The 12,069-nt window shown below is 37.1% G+C and overlaps 1 protein-coding gene across 1 annotated transcript in view; it reads right to left on the reverse strand.

Moving 5' to 3' along the window:
- Positions 1-12,069, reverse strand: part of LOC306859436 (nuclear pore membrane glycoprotein 210-like) — a 50,633-nt gene that overhangs the window by 12,468 nt on the left and 26,096 nt on the right. The window contains exons 21-27 of the mRNA XM_079400454.1: positions 11,792-11,920; positions 11,494-11,621; positions 11,280-11,415; positions 3,499-3,561; positions 2,669-2,848; positions 1,156-1,236; positions 943-1,074 (exon numbers count right to left, since the gene is read on the reverse strand). Coding sequence (XP_079256580.1) covers positions 943-1,074; positions 1,156-1,236; positions 2,669-2,848; positions 3,499-3,561; positions 11,280-11,415; positions 11,494-11,621; positions 11,792-11,920 — 849 coding nt within the window. The remainder of the gene's footprint in view (positions 1-942; positions 1,075-1,155; positions 1,237-2,668; positions 2,849-3,498; positions 3,562-11,279; positions 11,416-11,493; positions 11,622-11,791; positions 11,921-12,069) is intronic.

Below are 12,069 nucleotides of genomic sequence, written 5' to 3' on the forward strand. Positions count from 1 at the left end.
GTGAATAAGCTCCTCTCTAGTGTTTTTCATAGCTAACTAACCAACTGTGAACACTGGATAACTTTCCTCAGGCAAATGCAACACAAGCTGTTTTACTGACATCTTTTTGCGGTTGAAACATCTGAGTGATTACATGATATATTGTATTATAATTTTCAATATACCCTCTGATGATCATTCATGTTTATTTTACACTATAACTTGTGTTAAAGTGGAAGAGACTTGGGTTCTGTGCTGCCGCTTGAACTGAAGCGTTTGAACAATAAAGAGCATCAAAACTGCATATATGTGACCCTGGAGCACAAAACCAGTCTTCAGTCGCTGGGGTATATTCATAGCAATAGCCAACAATAACATTGTATGGGTCAAAATTATTCATTTTTCTTTTATGCCAAAAAAATCATTAGGGTATTAAGTAAAGATCATGTTCCATGAAGATATTTTGTAAATTTCCTACCGTAAATATATCAAAACTTCATTTTTGATTAGTAATATGCATTGATAAGAACTTCATTTGAACAACTTTAAAGATGATTTGTTGCTCCCTCAGATTCCAGATTTTCTAATAGTTGTATCTCAGACAAATATTGTCCTATCATAACAAACCATACATCAATGGAAAGATTATTTATTCAGTTGATGATGCATAAATCTCAATTTCAGAAAATTGACCCTTATGACTGGTTTTGTGGTCCAGGTGTTTGAATTTTGTGATAAAATGGACAGAAATATATGTATGCTACAAATAATGTTTGGTAAATATGATTTTGAATGTTCTTTTTGTGTTCATTCTGTAAAAATCAGTAAGTGGTCAATAGGTTGTTAAACCTATCTCCAAGAAAAATACTGAGATACCAGCCCAAACTGTGATAAAGTTCAAATCAACACAACAAATACTGGAATCAAGCACTGTAGAGCACAGGGAGAGAGTGTTATCCTGACCTCTGCATGGCGCGTGTGAACGTCCAGAATGTCTCTCTTGGTCACAGACCAGTGGAAGGTCAGTCCAGGAAGAGCGTTCCCGAAGGAGAACGGCGTCTCGCTGCTGGTCAGGCCCATCACATACACCGGCATCTACCGCCAGACACCAAACCTTCATCACAACCTTCTCACAATACTCTGCAGATAAAAACTGAACTCATAATGTGTGTTTACCAGCGTTCCTGTCTTCATTCTGGTGATGGGAGCTCGGATCCTAATAGCCTTCAGCTGGACCACCTCCACATCCACCTGATCCTGTAAGAGACGGTGTTTAACTCACTCATCACACACATCAATGCGCTTTCTGCTAGAGATGCACCAATTGCAATTTTCCCGGCCGATTCAGCTGTATTTACACAGACTGTTTGATGAAGCTGAAGTGCCATAAATGCATTTACACTGCAGAATTCTGAACAGTGTTGGGGATAACGCATTACAAGTAACGCGAGTTACGTAATCAGAGGCGTTGTGTGCGCTGTGTGAACATGACGTTACTGTAGTTCTAGACTAAATGTCAACCTATTAATTCATCTCTCTCGCAAAAAACAGATTTAGTATTCCTCAATTAATTAAAACAGTTAAATGCAAACTCAGAATATGACGCAAACCTGCAATAATTAAATGTTAATTAACACAAATGTATCTAATCCCATTTTATAAACCAATGTCTTTGCTGCTGACCTTTGATGATCCAGTTCAACCAGACTAATAAGCTAAAATGACTTTAGATAAACTAACAATTGTGCTTCATTGTTTTTTTTTATTGCTGAAGAGTGTTGAACCTTCTCCTGCGTACAGACGTGAATTTACTCTTCCTTCAGCCTGAGGTTTATTCATGACACTTTTTGATATGAAAGGGCTTTTACATTTGCTATAAATAGAACTTGTTATATTAAACACAAATCAAGCCCTGCTCATATTTAGCGCAAAAGTAACTCAACGCATTACTTTTCATAAAAAGTAACCAAGTAATATAATTGGTTACTTTTTAAGGTAATAACGCAATATTGTAATGCATTACTTTTAAAAGTAACTTTCCCCAACACTGATTTTGAATGCAAAAAGAATTTTATAAGATTAATGTTTTAAATAGTTTTTAAACATACCATTAAAAAATGTTGGGAAAAATGCAATGATAGTTTTAAATATGAAACCAAACCAGTAGGTGGCAGCAAACGACTGATTGAGTGAATGAGTCATTTAGTCCTTTATTCAACAGATTCGTTCAAACGGCTGATTCATTCAGAAACGAGGCAAGTGACTCCTGTCTTTATGAATGGGTTACTGAATCACTGACTCTCTTGATTCGTTCAAAAACATGGATTCATTCAGTAACGAAACACCTCTTTGTTGTTCGGAGACACTGCTGTGACTTTGATTGGAATATTTTCATCAGCGAAATTGAGCAAAAACAGTCAATATTGTGTCTAAAATGTAAGTCACTTAATTTTAACTTCTTGTATATTGAACTACTATTGTATAAAACCACATTGCAATTGTGTTGAAACATTTTAGTCGTGCAATGTTGTGTACCTAAATCAAATTATAAATGTCTTATTGTTTACTACCGCAGTATACATCTATAAGTTTCTGTGAATTCCTGTGCTGGAATCGGTTAATTCCGGCTCCTGGCCGGTCAATCGGTCGAGCATCTCTAGTTTCTGCACATCTGTCTGCGGAGCATCACCTTCGACACCACCACCAGTTTGCCGGTTTCTGTGTCGACCGCCTGAACGACGCCGGTCACGCTCATGTTGCCCACCGACAGGCCCTTGACATGACCCAGACTGCTGACAGAGGCGATGCTCTCGTGGGACAGAGAGAAGAGGATGTTGGACTGGGGCTGTGGTCCTCCCTCTGACGTGATCTACAAATGAACAGGTGCAATGCATCCAGTCAGTCTATCTCTGAAGATGATCACCGATCACAGACATCAGACCCAGTTAGATTGTGACAGCACATGAAAACAATTCTCACTATTAACTAGTTGCTTATTAGCATGCATATCACTAGCATATTGGCTGTTTATTAGTACATATAAAGCCCATTTTAAAGCCTTGTTCTTCATGATCATATTTTATATCCAACCCATTCCAAAACTAAACAACTAACTTACTAACTACTAATAAGCAGCAAATTAGGAGTTTGAGACAAAAGCCATAGTTAATAGTGAGAAGTGGACCCCAAACTAAAGTGTGACCCAAATTTCATTCCAGTTGTAAAGTGTGGTATATTCCTTTTATAATCCAGATTATAATCCTTGTCATTCGAGTTATCTGGGAAGCAGACATCTATGTCATAACCTGAGATGTTTGCCAGTGGCAGTCCAACTATTATTTCATCCATAATGCAAAACAATGCCAGCACACGAGGGAACACATGCATGATGTATGCATAAGAGTGCAGGCTTCGCTTGTGTTGTGTGTTGATCTGCTCACTCACATCAGATCTGAGTGCATTAGACAAGTGAAGTGTGCTGTATTAAATGAGACCAATCTGAGAAAGTGGATGACTTACCTGCATCATTGCTCCGACTATAAGAGTGACTTTCCTGGGCAGCAGTCTGAAGGGAGGAAATACCTACAGATCAAAAAAGACAAAACAATACTTTTTTAGGATTCTCTATCGCCACAAACAAACTAAGCATCTAATTTGAATTTTTAGTAGCAACCTGTTTGTGTAGCTTCAAGAGAGTAGCTTTCTCCATTCTTCATTTATTCAGCTATTATTTAGAAATAATCATTTACATCAATTTGATCATTAATACCATTTATTGCACATTATCATTTACTCAGTCATTTTTTATAGTATTAATAATAGGGATGCACGATATTTATCGGACAGATAAATTATCGACCGATATGAGAGAAAATGACTTCATTTTTATTGCTCCGATAAATAAATTAAATCCAATAACTAGATCCGATAAAGTATGCTTGCTGGTAAATCAATCAATCAGTCTGATTTATCTGAGATTCATCATCTTTCCGAGTGCAAGTGATTGCAGCTGTAAACTGCAGTGACTCTCAGCATGTGTTGTGCTCATTACGTCATCATTTGTGAACATGTCTTCGCCGGTCTGGAAGCTTTTCTCGGTGGCAGAGGAGGACAATTTCGTGTGTTCAGCAAGGATTCCGAAAGGAGGAAAAAAGGCATCAAGTAGGGTTGTGACAGTGAGGAAATGTTCCCACTGGTTAATCGACGTGTGTCAACACCTTACCGGTATCACGTCGTTTGAGTCTTCTCTCTTTTCCTCGCTTTCCTTTGGTTTTAAATAGCTTGTAAGCTCTGTGCTCGTTTTATTTTCACTTTTAAATTAGTGTCAATTCGGCGTCAAGCAGTTGTTTGTTTTTAGTTCGCTTGAGTTTTCTCACTTTCCTTTGCTTAAATAGCTTGTAAAAGCACCGTGCGTATTTTATTTTCACTTTTAAGTTAACGGCAATTCGAAATCAATTGCTTGAATTCAAGCAACAACAAAATACAACATAGAACATATAGCTAACTTTTATTAACAAAACGAATAAAAATGCACCATGCTATATGCCGAATATAAAATAACAGATAACTTACAAATTTTAAATATGCATGGTAGGCCTATACAAAACTGAAAATCAGTAAAGACTGAGGAACAAATAATTATAAAACGTAGAGCGTTTATTAGTGAGATGGAAAGTTTTGAGGCACATTCACCTTGATGTAAAATAATGGGAAAAATATCAGTTTAAATAAAATAAAATCAGCAAATACTGTGGAACCAAATAGGCTAAATGAGAAACAAATGTTTAATAAATAAATAAATAAATAAATAAATAGACCTTCCAATATCACCTTAGATAAATGGCAGGTCAACAGACTTTTCAAAATCCCAAAATATTTTTAAAACAGGCGCTTTTACATTTGGTTTTGAAACTCTTCTGCCATCGTCTTGTGTTTTTCACCTCACTCTTGTCAGTCAGCTCGCCTCACTCTCCTCAGGTGATCAATGAAATCTGATCTGTGATGCGCGACTGTCGTTCGTTCGGTGTGCTGCATTGAGCAGCCGCGTTCAGTTTTAATTGTAGTGTCTGTTCTCTAACTGAACTAAATGATTTGTATTACTATTAAAAAAATCTAAATGACAGTGAGAGACGGTGCTGCGGTGGCAAAGTGATAACCGGTGTTGCGACTTAACCTTGGTATGAGGATGCACTTTATTTTTGTTGAGCATGCACTTTTGTTTTTCATTTTTTGCGAGGCTGACAAATGTGAATGCATTTTTTTTATAATGTATTTGAAAACACGTGACTTAAAGACAGTGTTGTGCAAGTTACTTCCAAACTGTAATACATTACAGATGACTTGTTACTGTTATTCAAAAGTAATTCCTTACCTTACAATATTACTGTGTCAGAATTGTAATGCGTTACATGACTCCTGTATTACTTTTGAGTTACTTTCACCAAATATCTACAGAAGTAGAACTTAACATTCTAAAATGACAAAATGTACTAGAGCCCTGCCCCAATGGCAAAGTGTTTATATTTCGTTCTGACTTTTTATTAAGATCATTTAGAAAAAATGTTTGGAGCATTTTTTGTTCATTAAATAAATTTTTTCTTTCTTAAAGTAACGACCAAGCGGCCAGCGGCAGACCGGCAGGCTGATCATAGTTTATGTTTGATCAATTTAGCCTTTTCAAATCATCATGACTTGCCTAAAATAAAATCTATAGATATACTGCCGCAATTTTTTTTCATCAATAATTGATGGATGTCTAAAATATAAAGATAAGGAGAAGCCTAAAACAGGCCCGAGGCCCAGCCCGCGTCTGAACTATGATGTTAATATTGGCCCGAAGCCCAGTCCTAGGGACATAAAAAAGTAGGAGCCCGACTTTAAATTAAATAAAAAAAAATAATAATAATAATTGGGGGCTAAACGTGTGTAGTAATGCAAGCGTTACTGAACATGTACAGAGTAAAATATTACTGAAAATTGATTAGTAATGCCTTACAATACTGCGTTACAGCAAAAAGTAATGTTACTGTAATGCATTACTTTTGTAACGCCTTACTCCCAACACTGCTTAAACACTATATAACTTTCTCATCCTCGTGCACTAAATAAATATAAATTTGTTGTTAATGAGTTGTTAATTGCAGATAAACCATAGTTCTGTCATAATTCTGTTAAACCATTTCTGTTACAAAGTATTGTGGTGCCTTACACACAAAATAAAAAACATTTGAAGAGTCAGGACTGATGTTTGCTATAGTTAGGCCAGAGCTACTAAAATATCAGTTTAATCAGTGAATCTTAGACTTTGTATTCTCCTGGGTGCACAAACCGCAGATTATATGAAAATTATAATATAAAAATATGAATTTATCGGTATCGGCCATGAGAAGGACTTAATTATCGGTATCGATAAAAATTTTTTTTCATATCATGCATCCCTAATTAATATATTTTTATTATTTTCCCATTTCACTGCTTGATAAGTGAAAAGGCGTGAGCTTGACACTAAAATATAATAAATTCACTAATCGTATGATTGTCAAATAATTAAAAAATATAAATAAATAACTTCACCTTTCTACGTATTCAGTGTTTTGGAGCAGCTCAAGCTGTTTCTCATCACGCTGTGTGAAATACAGACTAAACGGCGGCTCAAAACCGCTGTATGAGCATATGATACGCAAACTACTGCTCTCGGCTGGATAAATCAAGCCAGGGTCGCACTAATAAAGGTTTGATGGATGGCGATTGTAATCAAGGTAAAGACGATTATAGTTTTATTAAATTGAGATTTATACATCATCTGAAAGCTGAATAAATAAGCTTTGATGATTGATGTCTGGTTTGTTAGGATAGGACGATATCTGGCTGAGATGCAACTATTTGAAAATCTGGAATCTGAGGGTGCAAAAAAAAAAAAAAATCTAAATACTGAGAAAATCACCTTTAAAGTTGTCTCCATGAAGTTATTAGCAATGCATATTACTAATAAAAAAATAAGTTTTGATCTATTTATGGTAGGAACTTTACAAAATATCTTCATGGAACATGATCTTTACTTAATATCCTAATGATTTTTGGCATAAAAGAAAAATCGATCATTTTGACCCATGCAATGTATTGTTGGCTATTGCTACAAATATCCCCGGGTGATTTAAGACTGGTTTTGTGCTCCAGGATCACATATATTTGGCACGCATGTGTCTGTCATTATTCCTGCGCAAACGATCCGTGTACGTGTGCTCTCGTCGCACTGATCCCTATAACAGATTTCTTCTTGAACACAGTTCAGTATATTCACGTAGTTGTATACAGTGAGTGTTTTATAACAGATGCTCGCCTGTTTTGGAGAAGTTTTTGAGGATCAGTGATGTTTATGTATATAGGGGCATCAGACGCTCCAAACATGATCGCTTGTTCTGACAGAGGAACTACTCACTGATGACATCGAGCCGCCTTCAGATCGCTGCGTTTCCACACATTCAAAATGGTTTCATTTTTAATTTGTATTTTGGTGCGTTTAGTGATTCTGAATAGATCCGTATAGTGGTTTATATGCAGTCCTTTGGCAAATATTAGTACTTACCTATATGGCCCTAAATGGTTTAGCTCCTGGGTACCTAACTCAGTGTTTCCCACACATAGACGAATCTGTGGCGGTGCGCCACAGATTAAATTCCGACCGCCACAGATTCAACACCGATTTTAAAAAAACAATACCGACCGTCACATATTGCGTTTCGTTATTCTTTTTTACGCTATTTAAAACACGCAGCGAATTCGTTCAACTGCATTTCCTTTCCCTGCTCTCTCTTCCTCTCTCTGTCACTCACGCGTCTCTCCCTCACACACACACAGACACACACACACACACACACACACACACACACACACACACACACAGCCCCTCCCCTCCGTGCACACCACATCTGTATGGATCATCTGTGGAGAGAAGACGGCTTGCGAAAGGTTGGTATCTCGTGAACACTTTTAACACACAATCACAGATTAAAAAGTGCTATAAAATATTTTATATTCTGAATACAATAGTTTCAGTGTGTTGATGTTACTGTAAGTCCCGACCCTTAGCAAACGCGATTGCGCCTTCTTTAGAAAGTTAACTAGTCGCAAGTTTGCGGTAAAATGTAGGCTAGCCTAGTTGGGTTGTCGAGGTCAAAACACTATATGTAGCAGCCGTGAATCAAATAAACGTATTATAAATTATGTCGTTTCTTTACACCGAATGTTTGCTGCTTCAATCCAGATGAGTATTGAAAAGTATTTTCCGCGACTGAAAAAGGCACGTGTTGAGGATGAGGACCATCCTGAACCGGAGGTATCAGTCTGAAACAGAGCTTAGTCCGACCAGTGTAATTAGTTATGTTATTGTTTACAATATTTTCAGGCTTCAACTAGTGCTGCTCAAGCAGAAAGACAAGGTCAGGGAGAGAAAGAAATAGATTTGTTAGGCATTGAAGAAAGAGTAGGAGAGGAGGAGAGAATTAATGTAATAAAGTTCTGTGTAACCAATTATTAACAGTTCCATCACGCTCCCTAAGGTCGACTTTTGGTAGTACCTAGGATAACAAAGTCCACTAAAGGAGGTAGAGCTTTTTCGCACTTGGCTCCCAAACTCTGGAACAGCCTTCCTGATAACATTCAGGGTTCAGACACACTCGCTCTGCTTGGCTAAAGAGATGTGTCTGTAATCTAGATTTAAACATTCACATAATGCATCTCATAAACTTGTACTTCAGTTACATCTGATCACATGCACATTATTATTCTTTAGCTTGGGTTGAACAAATCATTTTTGCTTAATTGGAACAGCAGCTACACTAATTATGTCTCTTTGTTTCTCTGTTTCTGCCATGGGATTGACATCCCGAGGTGACTAGGAATTACACAAGCTTCAGTCTGGATCCCTTACAAAGACCTGAGACGACAGAACACCTGAGAAGAGATGATGCCAACCCCCCAGAGGACCTCAGATGATGCTAACCCTGAAACAACACATAGAACTACCAAACTTTGCTATACGTTTGATTGCAACATATAATCATTGCTGTTAATAGTGTTCATCGTAGGGGTGGGCGATATGGGAAAAATATCATATCACGATTTTTTATAGAAATATCACGATTCACGATTTTTATCCCGATTCTTTGTTAGTTTTACTATTTTGGTTTTACAAGTTGTCTGAGCATTACAGCCAAACTAGAAACACAAAGATGCATGGCAGATATTTAGGCCAAAGTGGGTGAAGATAAAAAATCTTTGTCATTATTTTATTTTTCTTATTAAAAAATAAGAACAAAGATACACATTACAAATACACATAATATACAAATAAAACAAACAATGCTTTATTTTCAGGTACAATAGGTGTATTTAGCAGAGCATTCAATGAAATTGAATGAACAAGTATAAAAATAAAACACTACATAGACTGATTCCTAAAGCAACTGTATTAAAGTTTTTCAGTCAAGAATAGTGAGTGATTTTTCTCTTTTGCGTTTTGTTGTTTTGTTAACGTTAAATGAATAGTTCCCCCACAAATTAATATTCTGTCATCTGTCTGTCAATTCTGTCATAATGTTTTATTTTTATACCATCATTTACTCAAAAGTTGTTTTAAACCGGAATGAGTTTCTTTCTTCTGCTGAACATAAATGCTATTTTGAAGAAGGTGGAAAACCAAACAGTTGCTGGTCCTCAGTGACTTCCATAGGATTTTTCTTTCCTACTATCAAAGTCAATGTGGACCAGCAGCTGTTTGGTTTTCCACTGAATAAATAATGACAGAAATTCAATTTTAGGGTGAACTATCCCTTTAATGACAGTCGACAGCACGTTTAGTGTCCTGTCTCTTTAAGAGCTGCACGCATCTAATATACAGTACAGGCACGCATCCGTTTCTCTCTTAACTATTTACTTTCATTTTAGACATAACCAACTCAGTCTGTATGTAAACCTTGTGTGTTTTGACAGTATTAGCGCAAAATATAACTTAGTTGAATAATCAGGCGCTGTTAGACAGGCGTTTTAGTGCGTGCTTCAGGTGTATGCGCTCAGAACAAGCGCACGTCAGACCAGCGCGCGAATGAAACATTTAACTAGCAAGGCTTGTGTGCAAATAATGTACTTTTGCGATCGCGAATAAGTGCAGTGTCCAGTCTGAGTAACTCTACTGCTGTATGTCGTGTTGTACAGTAAATAGAGACGGAGGAGCCAGAACTGTATTTGACAATGTGCGCTGTAGCACGATACTACCATATTTCTTCAAAAGCAGATCGTGGAGACATTTTTATCGTCCACGATCAAAAATCGTCATATCGCACACCCCTAGTTCATCGTCTGTTTAATTAAGTCATTAACTGATTTTTACCGTACATTTCTGCCATATGTACATCAACGTGACAGTCACCACTGATAAGCTACTACTAAATATATTGTAGAAACTTGATTTCTTTGTAAAGCTGCTTTGCAACAATTTGTATCGTGAAAAGCGCTATACAAATAAACTTGAATTAAATTGAACTGAAGCTATCTCCCTGTTGTAATAACACTAGAATACAAAGGTTTTAATAGAAAAGGTTGGGGGGTCTTGCAGTATTGATTTAGAGAGGAGGGGGTCTTGGAGTAAAAAAGGTTGAGAACCACTACTTTAGGTAAATGCAGGCCCGGTTCTACAGGGGTACTAAGAATCTGAACATTATTATTGTTATTATTTTAAATTAATAATTAAAGCAATATAAAGATACATCCCAACAAGCTTTTTTATTTATTTTATAGGTATTTTATTTATTTATGCATTTATTTTTCACTTGGTAGATCTCGGCGAGTTTCTCATTTAAAAAAATAAAATAAACTAGATCCCCACACAAAAGAGTGTGGGATCCCCTGGTTCTTCATGCTAGCAATATTAGATCCAGTCCCTCTACTACATCCATCAAAACAGATCCCTTTTGTCTGGTACTCAAACCCCAGTCAGCAGCGTTTTATCTGACACCCACAACCAGTTAACAGCAAGTCCCAAACCTATACTGACTGGGTTATGAACAACAGACAAAAAGCATATGAAGAGTTTATTTGCAAAAACAGATAACTCCGTTTTTGAACATTTTCAAAAATCATGTTTTTTATTACGTTATGTTTTATTGTGCTAGTCAGCTGTTTTAGTTATTTTTTAACCTAGTCAAAAGGTAGTGCAAAAAAAACACATACTATATAATCTATACACATTAAGCTTGGCACAAACCATTCATAAAGCTGTAAATGATGGCACAGGAGAGGCTTACTTCAATTTGCTGGGGTGCAGAGGTGATTTTCCTGCCATTGTTGTCTATGACGACAGCAGACACACTAGTTTGTCCGATCACCAGACCTTTGACCAGAAACGTGGCTGTATCTTCTTCTGAGGAATCAGGCAGAGCTCTGACAAACAGCAGAGGTTTATTAGCTCTCTCAGACAGCAGAACATCAAGCTCAGGAGATCTAGAAAGGGTTACTCACTGCAGGGATATAATGGAGGACGCTGCCCTCAGCTTCAGGTTCATGACAGAGAAATATTTGGCCAGGAAAGGCTTCTTGTTGCCATCCAAAACCCGAACATATGCTTTGACGGACTTGCCGATCTCCACCTGAAATGAATGTCATCTGAATTTTACGTCTGATTTCAAAATCATTTTATAAACGATTATAAAATGCTCATGCATGGAATTTCGAAAAACATTTGTTTTTGAGAAATTCTTTCTAGAAATATTTTAACATGAATGATTCTTTTTTTTTTTTTTTATTAGATGTCACCAACCTTGTCGACCACACGCACATAAACCTCCAGAATATCAGAGATGTGAACCGTAGCCGTAGCAGGAGAAGGGAAGGTCAGGCAAAGGTCATGAACCATCACCTGCAAGACCCCCGCCTGAGCCGGGACCACCTGAGTCACAACCACATGAGATTACATTCAAAGCAAAACACAGAAGAAACAAGTTATTAACAACTGATATTGTGCAGTCAGCTGTAAGGCTCACTAATGGCTCGTTTCCACCGAGCGGTACGGGTCAGTACAGCACGGTTCGGGACAGG

Source organism: Barbus barbus (assembly GCF_936440315.1).
Source record: "Barbus barbus genome assembly, chromosome: 40".
Lineage (NCBI taxonomy): Eukaryota > Metazoa > Chordata > Actinopteri > Cypriniformes > Cyprinidae > Barbus > Barbus barbus.